Source organism: Trachurus trachurus (assembly GCF_905171665.1).
Source record: "Trachurus trachurus genome assembly, chromosome: 23".
NCBI lineage: Eukaryota > Metazoa > Chordata > Actinopteri > Carangiformes > Carangidae > Trachurus > Trachurus trachurus.
Genome location: NC_139912.1, coordinates 19,368,479 through 19,390,769, shown reverse-complemented (window position 1 = coordinate 19,390,769; position 22,291 = coordinate 19,368,479). Strand labels below are relative to the sequence as shown.

General features: G+C 43.3%; 1 protein-coding gene across 1 annotated transcript; it reads right to left on the bottom strand.

The window, feature by feature from the left end:
* Positions 1–3,735: 3,735 nt before the first annotated feature.
* e2f7 (E2F transcription factor 7) lies at positions 3,736–13,449 on the bottom strand (the record flags this gene model as incomplete). Its single annotated transcript, XM_084000048.1, has 13 exons — positions 13,275–13,449; positions 12,593–12,696; positions 11,901–12,203; positions 11,116–11,275; positions 10,445–10,684; positions 9,230–9,385; positions 8,970–9,104; positions 8,700–8,882; positions 8,255–8,339; positions 6,102–6,426; positions 5,364–5,529; positions 4,865–5,211; positions 3,736–3,891 (listed from the first exon to the last, which is right to left on the bottom strand). Exons 2-13 carry the CDS (start codon positions 12,686–12,688, stop codon positions 3,736–3,738), a joined length of 2,352 nt encoding a protein of 783 aa, XP_083856174.1. The 5' UTR covers positions 12,689–12,696; positions 13,275–13,449.
* Between the last annotated feature and the right edge of the window lie 8,842 nt (positions 13,450–22,291).

Here is a 22,291-nt window from a genome sequence, read left to right as displayed (position 1 = left end):
CCTCTTATTAGTCTGGTTTATCTTCCTCTTATCTCAGGTTGTGATTTTGGTTTGTCAAACTTTGTCCTTCCTTGAGCATGTGTGTTATCATGTTTCAATCGCATTGGTATCTCTGAGCCTTGCCAAGTAACTGTCCTGGATGGGCTATAAGAAAGTGCTTCCTTTGATAGCAGTGGTAGAGGGAGCTGCAGCAGTCAGTGAAGTAGTGTTTGGTCACAGCAGATAGTTGGCTGATCTTTCTGTCCATATAAAGTTAATTGTCCCATCTGCTGAGGTTCAGTGACATAAAAGCCTCACAGTGGCCAAACACGTCCGCTGGCAGCTCCCTCAGCTCTGATAGAAAAGCTCTGATTAGATGCTTATGTCCTCTGACAGATGGTGTGTGACTCAATCAGCCCGATCTGACCCCGAGATCACACCTGACTGTTGCTCACCTTAAATAACAGTCTCAGTTTACAGAGGAGTTAATTATGTGGTGGGTGATTGGTATTTTAACCAGTGCTCTGCTGTGTCACTGTGAATCATCGTGTTTGAGAATGTGGATAATAAGTCTGTGCCTTCACCCTGGTAATCATCTCATGTCAGTGTTTAATGTGTGCGACTGCAACAATGCACAGGCGTTGTGTTACAGATGAAGTGTCATCTAACCACATTTAGGGCTGGGTACCGAGAGCCGGTTCCAATTTTGGAACCGGAACCGAAATCCCAAGATCCGACAACCGTTTAAAAATGCGCATTTCGATTCTTTATTTCGGTTCCTGGCAGTCACTCACACAGACACACACACACACCACACACGAGCACAGGACGGGAGGGTGGGGGTCATCCCCCAGTCGGTAATTTCTCCCGCTAATCACGGAAGGAAGACGGTGGGGGTGGGGGGTCTGCGGCGTGCAGCGGTGCATGTCTCTGACTGCAGCGCCGCGGGGACTATCATGTCTCTGCTCCGTGACACTGTGAGACTGACCTCCGGTGCGCGCTGTGGGACGGGACCGGGGAACGGCAGCACCCGGTAATCGCTAATAACCCGAAAACACAACGACAACGTCGGCAAAATCGCTTTTGAAAAAAAAGAAAAAGAGAGAGACCTGCCGTGCCGTGTAACCACAACAACAACAACAACAAAAAACTAACAGCGAGTGAGTGTCACGACTTCCTGTATCTGGCCCTTCAAATTAAAAGCCCTATAGCCTTTATACTGTTCAGTCATATTGATTTTGACTTAATTTTGACAAGACACTGCTCCAAATGTTGTTGTTGTTTTCCTGCGACCAATTAAATTTTGGTCAGTCAGTGATTTTTGCTTGGTCGACTATTTGGAGGCAGCCCTAGTAACTTTTTACAAAAACATACTATATTTATTTACTTTCTAATTAATATTGGTATCGGAATCGGTAATCGAAAAGAATCGGAATCGAAATGAGGAATCGAAATAGGAATCGGAATCGATGAAAATGCAAACGATACCCAGCCCTAACCACATTAACATAGTTTGCCTTCATCCCAGTCCTGGGCCACTCTGAATTATTGATGGCATCTATAATGTTATAAACTAGTAAATCCAAGCTGTCCGCATTTTCTGTCTTTTGTTGTATGAAATTAAATAGCAACAGTTTAATCATATAGTATACCAAAGGATTCATCGTCTCATATAGTCTAAACTGGTGGATGTCCATGTGTAGTGTGATTATAGATCGGCTCTAGGTTCTATATTAACACTATGAAAGTATTAAAGCCTCAGTCAACAGAGAAATATAGCTTGTATTCAGAGACTGAGCCTTTAAACCAGCTGTGAGGACTTCTGTAACTTTGTGATGTCACAACAAAGCAGTCACCGCTCTCAGCCATAACTTAAGCCCCGCCCACCTGGACCCACCATCCAACCTTACAAGATTTGGATTTTTCAATGTTTACCTGAAGTTTGATTTGTTTTAATTGGATCACTCTGAAAACAGTCAGCAAAGTTTGAAGAGACACAGAACTTCCTCTCTTCTGATTGGTCCACTGACCTGTTGTTACTAGAGCTCCAGAGAGAAGCCTGAGAGAGTAGATTGAGAGATGATTTTTGGTTCTTTAAAGAAAAATTGAGTAATTTAAATGTCTAAACATGTGATGCACTGCCTTAGTCACACGCTCCTCAAATGAAATAACACACATTTCAAAAGTGGTTTAGATTCATACGTTTTTAATTGAAGTGGTACAGACATAAACCAGTTGGACCTTTAACTACAGAGAGCAGAGCTTAAGTGAAGGAACGGCTCCATGTTTCATAAAAGTTAGATTAGCACACAACTACTAAACCTAGCAGTGTAATTACCATTATTTTCAAAAACAATAAAGCAGCATACAACTTTCTGCATGTGGAAGTATGAAATGGCACTATGAATACAATGTACAAAAATAATTACAGAAGAAAAACTGTACATTAATAACTACACATCCACTGGCCAGAGTGGATTACCTGTGCAGCCTTTGGCGTGACATAGCTAAGCTCTCCTCAGTGACTCCTTCACAAAGCACCAATATTTTTTTGGCCTGGGTCGTCTGGAAGCGAGTTAGTGGGTCTGTTACCAGAGGATTGTCAACACAAACCCCCCACACAGCCTGAGAAAGTCTCAGTTCTTCCCAGCAAGGTGCCTTTAAAGCAAGGCACTTAACCCCCAACTGCTCCAGCACAACAGCAAACTGCTTCAGATACATTGGACTCTATGCATGCTGGGATGGTGTTGTAGCATATAGGCTCAGTCTACTTTACCTGGATAAACGAAGGATAAAAACCTTTACAGTACTTTGATATCTCTCCAGAATCTACCTCTAGTAAAGTCACAAGGATTCAAGTACCTGAGAGCATCATGTCATATTGTCCGCTAGTTGCCAGTAACAGAGTGGAAAGGTTTTATGTTTAACCATAAATGTCCATGGTTGTAAATCCTCAGTGAAAACATACACAGCACCAGTGAGGTTCATCTTCCTGATGAGTGAATTAATGCAGCCGTAGTGCATTATGTTTCATAACTGTTCCTTGAGATGCTTTGTTTGCTTGTAAACATTTAAGGCTTTAGTGATTTTCTCCTCACAGTACTGTCAGAAACGAGCCGAGAGAGGATTGTCTGCCACTGTCAATGTAAACCGGCGATCAGCAGCTAAAACGTTTTTCCTATTTATAGCTGGACACTTGTAACAAAACCTGAAGGGGCCAACTACAGACATAACCTCAACATTCATCAAAAACTTAGTGCTAAAAAAGTTTTTTGTTCAATTACAGTCCCTGTAATCAACATATATTAGCTAATATATAAATAGCAATTGGGCTATAATACACAAGTGATGGGGGTTAGGTAGCTTGATCACATCTGAGTGGGAAAACTGAAAAATACAAAGTAGAGCAGTGGCCAGCTCCCACCACAGGAGGGCACTGTTACATAGGCAATACTGGTTCAGCTACTCACTCTCAAGTCTAGTGCCGATTGAACCACAAGGCACATTGAACTGTTACCGTAACAACCAGCAATGAGGAATTTCATTTAAAATGAGACATTCGACAATTGGTTAAAATGTACAGTCATTAGCAAAAATGCGACACTTAAAAATAATTTCATGTCTCTTGGCATTTCAGAGGGAAACCCTTAATTTATGAATGAATGAACAAGAAAAGCACCAATAGTATGGCCTGAAACCATATTCTCCATGTTCAGGACCGACACCTGAATACTACACTGGCCGTGCGCTCCCTCTTTAACTGGCTGGTGGGTGGCCAACATCCAGCCTCCTCTGTGCAGAGCCTCGTCTTCGAGCAGCCGGTACAGAGCTGACTACATTTCCCAGAGTTCCTGGGGTCTGGAAGAAAGCCTTGGAAGCTGAAGCTGTGGTGTCCTTTGGAGTGTGTGGAGTCTGTGGGAAGAGAGGGTGATGTAAGTTTGGAGAGCATTTGTGCTACATTGTAATAAATGTTGGCTAGTTCCTGCATTGCTCAGTTTTATTATGGTCTGAAAATCTGACTGCACAGACAATCTTGCAGATTTAAACTGCTTGAGAAATGTAATATATTAACATTTTATCACCTCCATCTTTTGTTAAAATTGCATTGTTGCCAATGGATTATGGAGAGCAGGGAGCTTTACATAAATTTCTTTGGTGATGCCTTCAGGGACCCAAATATATTAAAAACTGTTAAAAACCATACAGATAATTGGAAAAAAAAATATTCCACATATTGAAGTAATGAAGAAAGTGTGGTTTTGGTTCCTATTTCTATAAATGTAATTGCCAAATCCATACAACTATATTCATTATTGTTTAATTCCACTCATTAATCAAAATTACCCAGCGATAGCAGCTATGCTATCAAAACCTTTACCAATTTTCTTACAGTCAACAAATAAATCAGTTGGCTAATTGTTTGGTGTGCAGTTTATACAAGAAATTTATACATGGAGGAAAAAAGATAAGAAGAACTCTGGACTTAGGGCTCATTACAACGCGGCCGTCAACTCGTCCTATTGTTTATAAAGCTGCATTAATTTTCCGTCCAGCGTTCTGCTAGGTCGTCTAGAAAGGACTGATTAAGAGCAGCAAAGCGACGCTGGGCCCCGCAGACAACAACATTAATCCCCGTTTAAAAAACTGGAGATTCATCAGCTCCAAACACACAAAGTGTCTGGAAGAATAAATGAGGAGAAACCTCCACAAACTGGCTCTCATGTCAAGCTGTGTTGTGGCATTTTGCAAGTGCCTGATACCGGAGAGGTCGTGTATCATTATGAAGGCAAATTATGTCCAAATTAATGTTGCTACAGGGCAAATCTGAGGGTTTGTTGCAGCAGCGGCTGAGGTGGGCTGCTGTTATACAGGCTGAACTTCTTACCAGTGGCTCAGGTGTGCTGATGTTGACGGTCTGCCGCGGTCCCGGCGGTGAATGTGGCGCGTGCAGCCTGCTTTGTTTTGGAGTGGAGGGCGTGGGCGTGGGAGCGGGCGACCAGCTGATCTCTGTCGGCGCCGGCGCCAGGCTGTACGGTGCCATCACGGTGGGCAGACTGAAGCTGAGCTTGGCGTGGGCGTCGGAGCCTGGCTGCTGCATGCCGCTGGCAACCAGAGGGTAGTGAGAGAGCGCGGCGGAGGGCACCAGGACGTAGGGCACAGCCAGGGTGGGAGGAAGTGCTAGACCGGCCGGCGGCTGGCCGGCAGGGAGGAAGAGGTTGAGGCCGTTCAGACCTGGAGAGGACAAAGGGAGGTGGTTAAACCAGAAGGGCTGAGATGATTGGCTGTCCGCTTTTCGCCACTCCTCACCTGCCTCATGCAGTTACATATCTAGCTGTAAATCAGACTGTGTGGGATTATTTCTATTGCTAGAAAGATGTACATACCTGCGTTGTTGGGGACATAGAGGAAGTGTGAGGGCTGGGCCGGCTCGATGCTACTGTTGCCGCTCTCATCCAGCGCTCTGAGGAGTCCTGCTGGGTGGGTGGGAGACGTCCTGGTGGCACCCATCTGTGAACACTCCCCTGCTTCCCTGTGAGCTTCAGCTCTCACCTGGAGGGAAAATAATAAGTTAAACAGAGCTGGGGGATGGAGACTGGCACCAGCAGTTCAATGCTGTGTCCATGTGATACAAACAACAGCAGAACTATAAAAAGTAAATGTCCAATTCTGTTGTTTATCTAGAAAACCACACAAATAGAGTGTGTGCACTGATTAACACTCGCTTCATCTGATAACACCGGAGCAGCCTGATGTAAAACCTCCTTTCTACAAAACCATCCCTCCATGAAAAATGGGAGTTTTCCAGTTCCTAGGACTTTGCAGCTTGATCAATTGCTACGGTTTTCCAATTACAAAATATCCCCTACATCACTAATATAAGTCTGTAATTACACCAGGGATGAGTTATCCTCATCAGCAAGCGTGTAGTATTTCATATTTTTAATTTAATGCTCTGCTGTGCTGAATTACTAACAGGATCTCCCGATGGTGAGAGAGCCTGGTGCAATCACATCACTGCACTCAAGCAAAATAATAATGTTGATCCCAGTCGATCTGAATCTAAACCAAAATAGTGGTAATAATAAAGTGGTGGATTCTCATCCAATCAAACATCACCTCACCTTGTCACATTCTTCTAACCCAAGTCTTCCCTTCTTTTTCGCCATCGTCTCCTCCTCTTCCCTTCCTTCCATCCTCCTCTTCCTCCCCTCCTCAGGCTCCGACCCGGGTGACCGATGACCTTCGGGTGCCTCGTCGGGCTTGTCCAGGGGCCGGTACAGCATGACCACCGAGGCCTGCGACAGGCTGGGCAGGTAGGCCAGGCAGTGGGGGGAGGAGGGGGACGAGGTGAGGAGGTACTCCGGGTGGAGCGGGGACACCAGTGGGATGGACTGAGAGGACGGATGCAGCTGGATGTTGGGCTGCAGCGCTGCAGCGGGCTTGTTCCTGAGGGGAAACATGAACAGGCAAGAAATTAGACACTTTATTAAAATTAGAACCAAAGCTTTTAATTCTCAGTTTTGGACATGACTGGGAGCTCAGGCTCCGTCCTGCTGTGGACTCCAGTCATCCCCCAAACTGACTCAGGATTCATTTGACATCAAATCCAATAAATACTCCAGTGGTCTGGGCTTCGGTCCCTGGTTCTCTAGTCTCAGACCGCAGCAGCCTGGTGCACATTCTGCAGCTTCTGGCTCATATTTTACTTTCCAATCAGCACTTTGACCAAATAGTTTCAGCAGCATTACAAATGAACTGAGACTCAACTTGGAGGAAACGGTCTGTTTGACAAACATCCACATGTCAACCCATTCAGCAAATTAGTCTGATAACAGCAAAAAATATCATGTTGCGTTTATTCTGGCAGGTACTGTGACTGATTTTCAGTTGGATTTGCTTCTTTGACCCATTTCATTTTCACAGTCAGGGCTTTTTTTTGTTTTTGTCTGTCATGACACATTTTTTTTACATTCATGTGAAACTTTACAGCTCTTGCTGTTTGGATGTTGCACTTGGCCTTACTACAGTATGATTTTGTTTTAAATTTTAAATTGTTGTTTGGCCCTATTAAAAACCAGCAGTCAAATGACAGCTGATGAGCCACAACTTCTCTGTATTAACTCCAGTGTCAATGTGCTCAAATGGATGTAATGAGTAGATTTGAAATTGGCCATATAACTACTTTCAGTTTTCAATTTACTTTGCTCTCTCTCTCTCTGATTGTTTCTAACAATTAGCTTCACACAAAAAGACCGACTAACTTGTCCCTGTGGATCTCCCAGTAGCACCCAGTGCCTCTTTACTATGTGAACAAAACTTTGCATAAAGTGTGTTTTGGATCCGACCAGCCAATCAGAATCGTTCAGTAATGACACAGAGGATTTAACTGTCCCCTGCAGAGACACAGGTCCGGTCCCTGAGGCCCTCTCAGGCTCCTGCTCTCCAGATGGGCCCTGACGTCACTTCACTCTCTCTTGCTGATGTGCAGTTTCTAACTGGCCCCCACCCAGACATAAACCTCCAACAGCCATCCTGTGGGCTCCCGTGGGCTCCCGCTGCCCCCCTGGTGGATTTTCACCAGGCTTCACGTGTAAAATATTCCTTTTCAACACGCACTTCCACATCCCATCATCTCACTGCCACCCCTCCGGAAAACACTTAACAGCCACAGCCATTTGGCTTCAAGCTGCAGTAAGATGAACCACTGTGTACTGTATCTGAGGAAGCCAACATACACACACACACAGGAGACAATAACTATTCATATCCACACAGTCAGCTCCTGTTACATGAAGCCTAAAACTAAGCACATGGGCCAACGCAAACACTTACAGTGAGTGTGAAATGTTGTGTACGAGAGACTGAGAGTCAGTGAGTGGGGAGCCTCAGCATCACAGAACCATACTACAGCTTTTAATGTGACAATGAATGGAACTGTGAAGCTTTATTTTGAAAGCAGACACGGTTTGAGATCTGCTCCATTTGACTTAGTTATGAGCAGCTGATTATTACTGTTTATTCTTTGTTTATTAGCACTACTAATGAGCTGCTGGAAGAGAATTTCCCCTGAGATGGATAAAGTACGTATCTATCTATCGGATGTGGATTCTCCTCAGTAACACTGCTGTCTCTCCAGACAAAGGTTAGCATGGAGAGCTGCTGTGTGTAGTTAATTGTTTGGTTGTAAATCTGCAGTGGATGAGATAAGTCTAAACCTAGGGAGGGCTGCAGCGATTGTAGAGCACAGTGTGTGTGTGTGTGTGTGTGGACTCACTCGAAGCTGTTTCCAAACTGGAGCCGACACACTGCACCGTTGCCCGTAGTCTTCCTGGAATAATCCACCGGCTGGTTGGACAGACCTGAGGTGTGAGGGACAGACAGATGTTCCACTGAATCAAACAATAATTGATTATTAAATTAATCCTCAACTATTTTGATATTTGAATAATCGTTTTGAGTAGTTTCAAATTCTCTGATTTCAGCTTCGTAAATGTGAATATTTCTGGTTTCTTTGTTCCTTTATGACAATAAACTGAGTATCTCTTTGGTTTGTGGACAAAACAAGACATTTAAAGACGTCATCTTGTGGTTTGAGAAACAAAAAATTGAAATAATAAACAGATTTATGGATAATGAAAACAATCTTTAGTTGCAGCCCTAATTTGAACTAACCACAAGCAGAGACATGACATGTACTGAGAGATCCAAGCGTCTCTTACCCGTGAGTTCTCGCCGTGGGCTGCTGGGGGCAGAGTTGACCTGCCGTCTGACGGCCACAGAGGTCGGTATGATGTTGAAGGAGGCGTGACGTGCCATCTTGGCTTTCCCAAGGTCCTGGCCCAACACCGGCTGAGTGGCCTCAGGTGGAATGACAGCTGTGGCATTCACAGCAGAGGATACGTCTGTGTTAGTATGACGTTTGATATTTTTTGGAGCCTTTACAGGATCACAGTGACAGTCATGTCCTCTAGTATGAATTTTAAATTTACCAGTGTTGCTGAATTCGACCGGGCCGAGCCACTTGAAGGCCGGCTTCCTGCCTCGCTCCTCCCGGACATGCACCTTCTTTATGAGGTCCAGGCTGGTCAGCACGTTGGCAATGTCGTACAATCGCCGCACCTTAGCTGATGAAGACACAGGGGTTTTCAGTGTTAACAACAGAATAACACTCAGACAGACCAGCCAAAGAAACGCCATGCGAGGACGTGAATCCTCAACGACATGTTTGCGGTGGTGCCAGGTGTCTTACTTTTGTACTTGCTGTGACTTGACGAGTCCTGGCTCTCCTCGATGAGGATCTTTGCAGCCGTGTCCAAGGTAACGGTCTGGGTTTTGGACACCAGGAACAGCATGACAAACTTCTGGCTCATGATGCGCAGAGACTTGTCTTTCCTGTTGCCACCAGCTGTAAACACAAGGAGCACATAGGATATGTTATGTAACTTCTCTAGCAGTCACAGACACCTACACCATGTATGTACACCATTAAAAACTGAGTCATGGATGCAGCAATCAGCACAATTTGTGAAACAACAGATATTGGAATATTAGCTTTAAACACCTATTATTCAAACACATCCTAACTGATTTATTACATAACAAGTTTCACAACAATTACACCAGATGTTATCATCTGCATGCTGGTACAGTTACCCTGTGAAATAATCTGGATTTTCCTGTTTCACAGGTAGAACAGTAACAACAGTAACTACCAAGGAAATATCAACGTAAACTTTTGATTGAGTGTAATGAGTATAAAATTAAATGCTATAAAGAAAAACAATATCCTTAAGTTCATCAAACAGATTCTCAACATTAAGCATCAGTATCAGGTTTTACCGTCTGCTGCAGTGAAGTGTTGCCAAACAAGATTTTCAGTTCACTATCCATGAGGTTCTAAACCTAACTGCACAGCTAATGCCTGTCACATATTTCCTGCTGCAGGTATGTGTTGTTGTACAGTAATGACAGCCATTACATAATATGAGGTCACACTCAACCAGCCACAACAGCAGCAGCAGCAGACATTAACACCTATATAAGCTCCCTGACTTAATTCCTTAGTCAACTACCTCTTCGTCATAAGTGATGTTATTATCCAGCCACAAGTCAACACACACACACACACACACACACACACACACACACACACACACACACACACACACACACACTATACAGTCCCCAGGCTTGTACTCATAGATGATCATTTAGCTGTAGGGTTAATTTGGTGGCAGCTGCCCCTGCAATTAAATCTGCATTTAAAGTTCGACATGTTTGGTGTTTATCTGACGCTGTTCTCCTATTAATGCAACAGTAAACCTAGGTAGGTAATAGTAAACACTGTGCAACTTGCAGGGAGACAATTAGAGGAAATGGGTTTAGTTAGATACTCAGGTGGGAGAGCGATTTTCATTCTAAAGCTTTTTAAACGAGGCTTAGGTTTTATATGTGTGTTGATTACCGATGCCGGCGTCTCCCTCCCCGCCGTCGTCCTCGCGCCCCGGCCCGGCCCCCCTGGCCTCGGCGGCCAGCTCCATCTGGAGGTGGTAGCCCTGCTGCCGGCCGCGCCGCTGCAGCTCCTGCAGCGTGGCCTCCAGCTGCTGGCGCCCGTGCCACGTGTAGCTGTTTTTGGCGATGCGGCCGACGATCATCAGAGACTCCAGCACGTTGACGATGTCGTAGATACGCCGCCGCTCCACCCCTGATGATTGGAGCAAGGATAGATATTACACACACGCTCGCTCTCTGCATACTTCAATGAATGCTGATGTTTATTTTATTCATTTACTTATTTATTTTTCTTCTCTTGTTTTGTTCTCTATTATCACAATATATCTCAATTCTATTACTTTTTTGGCCGCTGTGGTGTTTGGTCTTTCTTGTCTTGTGCTGTGTCATGTCTTTATGTTTGTCACTTGTATTGTGCAGTTAAAAAAAAAAGTGATGTTTAAATGGCAGTGAGGTCTCCATAGCAACCACTCCTAAATCCAATAACCTAAAATCCCTATAATGCTCATGAAATGGGCATGAGCTGCTCCCATTAGGTGTTTTACAATAAGAGCGCCGCTGTGAGCTGGGACTAGTCACGCTCATCCACAGCTCCCCTTAGATCCCACATTACTGGCTACCTACCCAGATTGGTGGCCACCTCGTCCAGTGAGATCCAGATGGGGTTGTGTGGTGGCGGGTAATCGGGGTACAGGGCCAAGAACTTTTGGCACAGCAGACCCAGACTCTTCTGCTTCCTGCTCGGCTTCTTCTCTGCCTCGTCCTCTTCATCCACGGCTTCAAACTGGACAGACAGACACGTAAACAAGTGGATAAACATCTCGTTTAGATGAATTAAGTCGGCTCTGGTGCTGCCGTCTGCATCTCCATCATCCACACTAACACACGTCTCCACTCAGGCTCTCAAATTACTTTTCGATAATGTCCTCAAGGCCACGTATTTCACTTAATTAATTCTCACAGTCCCTAAAAAGACATTAAGGCTGGAAAAACTTTCACATTGTCGGATTAAACAAACAAATGTATCACAAAGGCTCAGGGCGATTTAGACTCCATCTGCTGCTTGTACACAAAATAACTTTATGGGGCATAATAGAAGGATTTAATTTGTGCTTTCGAAAACTCTCTATCTTTAGAGTTCAGCTGTCATAAATAAAGCGTGGGTAAAAAGTGTTCACTCTGAGGACTTTAAAGATTGTGGAAACTCTGGGTTCCTTTGAGAGCATTTCCATAATCAAACCAATTAACAATAACTGCAATTTAACAGTTTTCTGCCCCGTAGACTTAGAATATCTCTAATTTAATAAAGACTGATTAAATGCCTTGTTGACTGCAGACCTTTTTGGAAGTTAGGAGTTTTACTTTTGATGAAAGAGCTGTCAGATGCACAAATTTCCCACTTCACATACCTGACAGGAGTCCTCCACCTCCATATCCTCTGCGTCCGGACTTGCCGCCTTGTCCTTCTCGTTCTCTATGGGTCTAAACAGAACCTTTTTCATCTCTCGGTCTCTGATGTCTGGACTCGCCGCGCTGATCAGCATTTTCAGATTGGCCGTGGGTGTCCAGGGCTCGGCCAGGGTCGCCCGTTTGATGGGGGTGATGTGGGCCAGTTCAGGAGTGGAAACTTTTCTGCTTGTTAGCAAATTAGGGATGGCGGACTCAGCAGACTTCAGTGGTGTGGATCTTCTCCTCTCTGAGCAGATGTTCTCCTGTGGTGGAGACAGTTGTTAGGATAAGATACATGTAGCCTGTGTGACATATAAGGTCACTTTGGAGCACATGTGACATCATTACAACACAATCATACCATATATTATCATATAGGTGCAGTATTTTGATAATAAAACAAGTTTTCAATCAAATACACTGCCTTTTAAACATTTCATGGCCTTGATTGACATGTTTTATCAAGTTAACAAACTATTTTCCAGTCTCTCGCGGCAAATCTCCATGACGTAGCCCACATCTTCCACCTTCATCTCCCTCCTGAGATGCCATCACATTACACTAGGGGTGTTTCTATATTTAGCCTGAATCAAACACTGCTAACAGTTAAAAATGCCACAACCGCACCTCAGATCAATGTGATCCACCTTACCTTTTGTTCACTTTGCCCCCCATCCTCCTCCGATCCCACCGTGAAACTTTTCCTGGGACTTGTGAGGTCTTTCAGTGCGAGACATTCAACATCCATCAGGAAAACTGCAGTCCAAAAATAAATAAATAAGAATGAACAGATACTAATCACTGATGAGTCACGGACCACTTTGAGGTGGGTGCATGATACCAGTGAGGAAGTTTTAGCCAGTATAGAAAACTTAAAAGGAGTGGGCAGCTGATTTTGGCGCAAAGAAAATCCGCTAACTAGCCCCTAGCGAGCTAACTACCTAACTTAACGTTTAGCTAACAGACAGCCTCCAAACTATACACTTTGGTTTAATGCTAATATCAAGCCGACAGTTCAATTGCAACAGATGTGATAAGGTGGTAGCTGAATGAACACGTATAACATAGTAATTAACTACATTCATAATTTTAAGTTGTAACATAAGATGTAGCCTCAACTTAGTCAACTTCGTAAAAATGCAAACTCACTCAAATAACTCCACATTTACACATAAGCATTGCATATGAAAGGCGACTAATAGATAGTAGTTTGGAGTGGTTTATAACAGTTTTTAATTGGCTTCGTGGCTAACAGTGCTAGCTCAGCTGACCAGCATATCATTACTCTGTTACAGCTACCAGGAAACCGCTGGAGGGAAATCACTACCACTCACCTTTCTCTGCAAATGAATGAATGAACTGGTCCCGTGTGGCTCCTAGTCCGCTTTTACAGTCTTGACAGCGCGTAATTTCTTCAGACCGACATAGCAGCTAGTTTCCCTCTTTGAAATAAGCGGGCAGTTCTCCTGAGTGTGTCCCTTTAGTCTTCTGCTGCTGTCTTGGTAGTGGACACTCTGTACTGTCCCGGGGAGACCTCGGCATCACCCGCTCAAGCTTGTTTTCTGGCGCTCTCAGACATCTGGCTGGCTCCAGCCAATCAGCGCCCAGCGGAGCGCCTTCGTCACACGACTCCGACCAATCAGCGTTGCCGTGCTCGGGTGCGCGCCTCGGCTTGCACCAATGGGCGTGAACAACGACCTCGCCTCCGGAGTTGTGTTGGCGGGGCAACCGGCGCGTTCTGTCCAAGACTCCGCGAGGAGTGAAAAGAAGTACAAAACACAGAGGTCTCACTCTGCAGCTGTTTTCAGCTACATGGCCAGAAATGGCGGCGGGGAAAACAGGTCCAATAGGTCAGCACTGCAGTTTCAGGAAGTTTATCAACAACAACTGATACGCAAACAAGTAGCACTGATAAAACAAGATGCAGAGAAATAACAATTTACTGCACCACAGCCACTAATAAAACATTATGAGCCTTGACGCTGTCACAACATCTGTTATGTAAATACGTGATAACCTTAATAGTTGGCCTCATTATAAAACTACTAACCCGTCTCAGTTCAGTTTTAGGCGTGTGAGAGATATTAGTTTTTCAAGATACCCTGAATGCATTAATGAGTACTTTTTCGTTGTACGCCGATTAATTTAACGGAGTGACTCCTCGTGTCTGAAGACGATCTTTAACTTTCAGCTGAGACATTTGGCTTGTCCCCTGCCTCTTCTCCCACAGCGACACCAGCGTCTCCCCGCACGTAGAAGGGCGCTATTAATACCTTTAACCTAATCACCCAGGCTTTTGTCCCTGCGGCGGGTTATAATTAGCTCTGCGGCCGAAACAGACTGATGGGAGGGCGAGGAGGGGGCGGGGGGCCGCTCCAGTGGCGCTAATATTACCTGCACCGCAGCGCGAAAAGTTGCGGGGAGAGAGACGGAGGGGAGGGGGGTTCAGTGTAGCAGACAGGGACCCGCCCTGAATGCAAACAAGCAGTCTGAAGACTCCCCCCAAGTGTTTGCATAATAGTCCGCAATACACTGAATTTGCCGCCAAATGCTGTTCAAATCTTGGCAAGTGGAGATGGATTTATGAAACTAACTAATGCTTCAGATGGATTTTTGCAATATTTCTTTATGGTAATTGTTTTTGAACAAATGCAGTATCTTTGGGGTCATTAGGATTCTGAGCTAAAGTCCAAGTTGTGACAGAGAAATGGCTTTGCTTAACACAGGCCAAATGTGACATGCTGGGTTTCCAGACTGATGCCAGACTCATGATAAATAACATGCCAGGAATGGCCCCTTTCCAGATGCTAACGCTGGTCTAAAGTGCTGCTAACAGGAGCTGGTCGCTGGCCCAAAATCAGGCCATTTAGCCCTCCAGAACAGATCTGGCAGCAATATACAAACTACTCATGTTTGCAGTTTCATCACATGATCACATGGGGAAAGGAAGGTCAGAAGGGTTCATAGGGCCACAGAAAATACTTATCTGCAATGTCATTACCATGTGCATAAATCCTATTTGCAGCACTGATTGTGCAGATGTTTTGTTACTGTCATTCATTTGACCATGGAAATATAACATAGCAGATGTGCACATTCTGGCAGTCAGCACCTGTGAACCAGTGGCTAGGGGTACGGTATGTTAATAGCTGGTGACCACTCTGTGTGAGTAGCAAAGAGATGCATGTTTGCATGTAACACATTGTTTCGAGCCTAGCTGTTAAACTGAATGTTTCTCCCTTTGTTTTTCTGCATGTGGGCTCACAGAGCTTGTTATATCATTACTCCCCACAATTCCCACTTAAATGACACTCTTTTGTTTCAATCCAGCTGAGCCCCAAACTACCCACATCAAGAAGTTTAACAGCCTGAATCAAAAGAAAACCGAAGTGTTAACGGATTTGTTTGTTGTCCAGAGTAATGGAGGCACAGCAGCTCGTTTCAAGCCGTATTCTGTTTTACATTTCAGCCAGTTTTGCACTTACTTGTCTGACCTGGTAACGCTCTGATCTATTAGTGTAGCTCTTTGATGCATGTTTGCACGAGGCCTCAGAATCTGTCAGTCAGACAAGAATGTAAATCTGAGGCTGCAGTGAGTGGACACAGGTTCACAATACTGGACAGTTGAAGAATAGACAAACATAGCCAAGTCTCATGCTGAGCTTTTTAGTTCTAAGTGTGTCCACTTTACTCTCATTTGACATTTTGATATTCAGTGTAACTAAGTTTATATTGCCCTGTCTGCTCTCTTATGTCATTTCAGAAATGTAAACATAATACGATATTTAGCAACGTAACGTTTAATAAACCTTTTAAGCTTCTTCTCATGTACATATATAAAGCCAGTGGTATGATGAGCTGAAACACCTTCATTGTTCCTGTTATACTTCCTGTGACCTGTTTAGCCACTAGTGAGAAAGCTGCAGCCCGGTGAAGTTGCTTTAGACATCATTAACCCAGTTTTTAAAAAAAGCCCATGCAGTTGTGCAGGACTTAGTTTCAGTAGCTTGCTTTGCATAACTTTGTCTTACAAGGAGTATCTGTGCAAACTATAATTTGTTTAGTGTGTCAAAGTTGCTTGCTTTAGTTTCCGTTTTGTGGCTTTAATCTGTAGAACTCTTCATGCCTAAGACAAACTGATATGTTAACTTATTTTGTTTCAGCACTTATGGTCTGTATGAAGTGCAAAACACTAAATCACATCATTCATCGTCACTCATCACTCAGAATACAGAAGCCTCACCACCAGTTTCAGTGCTTTGTAATACACAACATTTGCAAGTATCTCTTTATTATGATATCACTAATAGTATTGTAATGTAAATGTCAGATAATGAGCCACCACTTCCAAATTCAAATGTTAAACCCTGATGTGATTGGGACTTACTGACCAGTAGAAAACAGGCTTAAGATATAATTTTGTCTAAGGTTTTGAAGATTTTATTCTTTGAGCGATAATCAAATCTACTGTACCACAGTTGGACTCCACCCTTCTCTGTGTTTCTACTCCATCACTCTCTCTGTTTACACAAACCAAAAGATAACAGCTCAAGAACAAACCCATCTAAATACAATAAACTCTAAAAGAAGGCTGTCTTAAAGCCATCACAGAGTAACACACAGGAAACACTGACATGTTATAGAAGAGAGCGGATTCATGGAAGTAAATTTAATGAGGTGATGATACCCACACACAGTAATCTGTTCCATGATGTTTTACATCTTATTAGCACTTAATTATCACCCCCTTAAATGTACTTGCCTCTTGAAAATACTCAGTTAAGTCTGATTTATAATTAGCAGGATTCTCCTCTGTCAGAAAATAAAGGCGTGTGTTTGCACAAACAGCTGTGATTAAAACACATTCAAGTGTGAGATTGCGTAGATTCTATAGTGAGAGTTGGGAAACTGTGAACCTACTTTATGTGTATTTGGATGAATCTGTGCATTTATGTGTATTTGTGGAGTGTGAGATTATCCTGTTTGTTGTGTGTGTGTGTGTGCTTTGTATAGGCCTATGCGTGTGCGTGTGTGTGCTGAGCCCGGCAGGTTGTGACTTGTCCGCATCAGGTTGTGTGGCGGTCATCTGAAGGTGCTTGGTTGCCACCAGCTCACTGGTCTCTAAACAGCTGAATGTCACAGCACAGCTTTGTTCACCGCTCGGCTGTGATTGGTCCGTGAGAGCTTTGAGTCCCAAGATACAGATCTGTTAGACAGGGAGCTTTAAGTGTTGTTTACTCTTGGGTTGTTATAGGCTACTCTGCTCTATACTGTGTGTGTAGACCTCTTAATGTGTCAAATCGTTTTGTGTTCATTCTATCACCTATTAGGCTACACTTTACACAAAAAGAGATAGGCTATATGTTCTGCAGCTGTCAGCTTGTTTCATAGACATATGTCTCCATGTTGCACCTCAGGTCACTGTTGCCATGGTGCCGGTAGCAGAAAGCATATCTGAGTCCTTCACCTTCAGATACTTACAGAATCAAACCCAGAACCTTCATGCTGATAGGCAAGATACTGAGAGAGAATAAGGATGTGTTTAAAGTAAATTAACTCCTGTTGAAGTTTCAAGGTTGTCAATACTTGTTTTCCTGTCCTTCCTTTGGCCTGTCTCCAGAATCAGCCTCCATTTACCTCCACTTTAATCTTCTTAAAAGTGAAGTTGTGTTCATCCAGCAGAAGGTTGAGGAAGTGAGTCAGTCTGTTGAAAGGCTCGGAGTGCATGTCTCCTCCATGTCTCCTCTTGATGAATGGCACACTTAACAACGTGACTCTCCTGCCCCCTCCCTCCCTCCCTCCCTCCCTCTGCAACCTTGGCTCTTTTACTTTCTCTCCAAAGCGTTGTCTCATAAAGCAGACGGGGGATCAATAGCTCTCAGAAGCCTCTCATGATGTTTTGATGTCCTTATGTAGATTACATGAAGACTGATGTTTGATGAATTCACCTTGTTTTACTGTTGTAGTCATTTGAATGGGAAGGGATGGAAGTTTTGTCTTCTCCAAACATAGGTCTTTGAACCTCTACAGACATATATTTAAATAATATAATATACCTCAAAATGTGTTTTGCATTTTGTGTTTCCAGTGTTTCCAGGGGATTTTAATTGCGTCTGCAGTGCTAAAGTGGCCAACCTATTAATATAAGACAAAGTTTTGGTAAGCAATTTTTCCTACAATGACATGTTGACTGTTACAGAAGTTTACACACAGAGGTGACTGGACCTTGACACTGCTTATGGCAACACTTTAAAGCTTCTGATAGTCTAATAATCTTCTAATTAAGTGATGCAAGCGCATTGCAGGGGTTACGTCGACATACATCCCTAAACACATCTTCATCCTTTTGTGTGCAAAATTCAAAACGCTCTGGTGGACAAGTTGTGACCTGCACATTCGCCACGCTATGAGATAATAACAGAACGTTACGAGACGCAGTTGTTTTTGAGGTAAATTCAGGCAAAACTGCTGATGCACGTTCCTGTTGAGGGCAGTTTTTCGGCAAGCAGTCTCTGCATTTGCCTTGAAAACAACTTTGTCTCGTAACATTGTGTTATTATCTCATAGCGTGGTGAATGTGCAGGTCACAACTTGTCCACAAGAGTGTTTTGGAGTTGTTGGATTGTGTATTTGATGAGTTTGATGAGGGAAACCAAGAAAGTCCATTAGCCTCCGTAGCGTAGCTCTGAGCAGCTTGCGGCTCTGCTCCGCCGTTCTAAAAATAGCTTGCACCAACAAATAAAGGTAACGAACCTACTCCTAAAACTATAGGGATTATGGCAATGGGCCAATTTGCCAAAATATTCAACTATCCCTTTTAAGTTCATACTATACCAACATACCAACATTGTGCCAGTTAAGTGGTTCAACAGAGCAGTCCCTCACCATCACACTTCGTCCTCCCGATTTCACCCACATCCCCTTTTGTGCGTTTTGTCACAACAACACACGGTGGCAAGTTTCAAGAATCTCTGGACAAGTCTGACTACAACTACATCTTTATTCAGTTGCATACAACTGACTTACTGGTCCTATACTCACTGTAGCTATACACATGTTTTAAATAGGGAAATAAAACTGCTGAAGTGTGATACGAAGGACGAAGGCCCCCCTCCTCCAACTCCTCACCTGAAAACTTCTGACAGTTGAAAAATGAATATCAGATGGAAATTGACTATCAGAGCTTGAACAATGGCCGCCGAAATGTAAATGTATTGATTAGCTGTATTGTGATTGGTAAACAAACTTAACACTAACATGGAGATGAGTATTGATTTGCGGCTGGTGGAATGATTGGCCCCGCGCTGTCTCTCTCTGCACTGTGAAATTGGAAAAGATGCTGTAGATGTGCCGAGGGATGAAAACAGCTTTGAGTTCAGTCCTCTGTGGCCAGTGATGATAAAATCAGGCATGTCATTTTCAGGCAGGGTAATTTCACCTGTTTTCATAATATTCTGTTAGGGCGCGTTGGCACAGCACTGTGGGGATTTCACTACACCGCTGATGCTGTGCAGACTGCACCTCACAAATGAGTCATTGAACTTGTATGTTGTGAAAAAACATCAGTTTGAGCCGCAGTGTCACTATGAACACCTCTTTCTAAAATAACCGTTGTATTGTTATCTGTTTCGGCCCAGTTCTGGATCCTACTATGTGCATCCCAGGCATTAAAGCTTGTTATATTCATGAGCTTGTTGCATCTGAAAATATTAGAAATCCACATAAACAACACAACTCTGTGGAGGCCACAAATGTCAGTCATCGCCTCCTCGGCATCAGACACATTTTCATATCAAGTTCTGTTTGTAGAGATGACAACGCAGGGAGGCCAGAGGCTGGATTGCTGAGAGATGATACACAACCCAATATGAATCATCACAGATAATAGTTTGGATGGAAAATAAACTTGTTTATATCCGAGAGATGTTTTCTATCAAACGCCTCCCTCTCTTTAAATGATTGAAAATACCACGTCATATTCTCATACAGAGTGAGATGTGATTCCATCAACAATACAAGAAGAAAGCAATTTGATCCAATTTAGCATTGAGCCGTCTGCACCGCCTGCTTGTTAGGATTTACATGTGTGATGAACGGGTGATGGAGAGAGCTGGAGGCCTGCAGAGGCTGAATTCATCCCAACGCTGTGCTGGAATTGATCATCAGCTGAGGGAGGCATTTCTCAGCACATTTGTCTCTGTGCTGAGTTCTAAGGAGGGTATACGTTTTTACCCTTGTCTTAGTTTGTTTGTTTGTTTATTTATCAGCAGGATTATGCAAAACCTATTAGACCAATCTGCAGAGCAAACCAGGCAGAAAGAAGGGAGATGGATCAGGGAGGAACCTTTATACTTTGGTGCAGATTTGGGTGTCTTTCTAGTCTGTATAATTCCCAGTAGGCTAATTGAAATTTAAAGTCTTGGGTGTGTGAGTTGAGGAAAACACATTTTCACCTGTTCAGGGGATTTTTCACCTGGTGCTTTCAATTATTTGCCTGATTAAATGGGAGAATGTGCATGTTTGAGATCCCAGAGCCTTTAATAGTGGTTCTGAGAAGGTGGTCTGAGAAAGTGGTATTCAGAAGAGGCTCCTGATTGGCTCATTGACCTGTTGTTAGCAGAGCTCCAGAGAGAAGAAAACTACACTGATGGTTTGAGACTGCAAAGAAAACACTGTCAATGTTTAGGTGAAGGTAGATGTGATGCTACCGAGTGTAGCCCTATCTCAAAATGTTAAGATCATTCTAACCAGGGATCCTGACTTTTGTCTACTAACACTGACCTGACAGTGCACTGTGAGGCATCCTCCGCCTGACTGACTTTCATTCCATCTACCCAGCAGGTCCACCTACTCCCTCTTAGGTTTTGAACATTTGGCTGTAAGTGTTGTCTGGAAATGTAGTTAGTGGGTTCAACTCGCCCTCTTCACCTGTTGGTGTGGGAACTCTCATAAATCGGTCAGGGTCTAGACCAGGGCAGCATCCAAAGTCTTGAATGGTGCCACCTGTACATTAGATATTAAGCAGGATTGTATTATCCTTTTTATTGATTTATCCAAGGGACTTGATCCTGTTGATCATCAGTCTTTTAAAAAACGATTGGAAGCAATAGGGTTTGATAGCAAACCATCAGTGGTTTGCTAATTGTCTTATTGGTCGAATGCGAACAGTGGTAGCTGATGGTTGTTTTATGAATCGTTACAGAGGGATCATGCAACAGGGCTTTATTTTACATCCACTTTTTTTGTAACTATTTTTTATTAACAAACTTGGTAAGAATAACTGAAATAGTTCATTATATCTGTATGTAGATGGCGCTGTTGTAAGACAAATGCAACAGGCAGCTCAACACCTGCAGTCTAATTCTAATGCTGTGCAGCAAGTCTGAATTGATGTTAAATTACTGTTAAACTGTGATGACACAAAATGTATGTTGTTTCCTAGAAGATAAACCAACAGCCCCAGTACAGCAATTGAATCTGTGACTGCTTATAAATGATGATGAGGATTTTGAGGACACAAAACACAGCAACTAAACTGTTCAAATCAAAACTGGCAATTTGTTTTTTTCAGAGTTGGGGTCTGTATTAGCCAGAGCTGTAGAATATAAATGGTTCAGTTCACCTTCTTAAACCATGGTGATGTAATTTATACGCACTCTCCCTTCTCTTCACTCAAGCACCTTAATGCAATCTATCTATCACTCTGCACTTAACTGGCATCATTTTATTTTATATTTGAAAGTCTGGTTGTAATCACTGGCATCAAGAAGAGACCAGCACTGTGTTCTGTGTATTTGTAAAAGCACAGCTCGGCAGACTCTCTGTGTTTGTCACAGGTCTTTTTAGCTTTAGATCAAAGTCATGTTGCAGAAAGTCCCAAGACCATTTGATTCTCAAAAAATCATTAGGTTAAGACACTGATTAGGAAACTTGCTTTTAACTATTATGCACTACACAAACGGAACAACCTGCACGGGCTGGAATTAGACAAGCTAATCCCCATTGATCAACTTAAATCTATTTTGATTGATTTAGGCCATAGTGAACGGATGTGTTTTCACTGAGTGATGTTATCCCATGTGTCTGTGTCTGTCTGAATGTGCACTTTGTCTAAACAATCCTTACACATGCCTTTCATGTTTACTGTAATGTGTTGTTGTGTAATGTAATCAGGCCATCCTTGTAAAAGATAGCGTGCTGTCAACATTCATGAAGTGGCTCCAAAGCCACACTGATGTTACTCCAAGTGTGTAAACAGGGAACTGTTAAGTCAGTAGATTCTTTTTGGTGCAGTAAAAACTGATGTCATGACCATAATAAGCAGTAACTTTCCTTTTGTGGCGCTCATTAA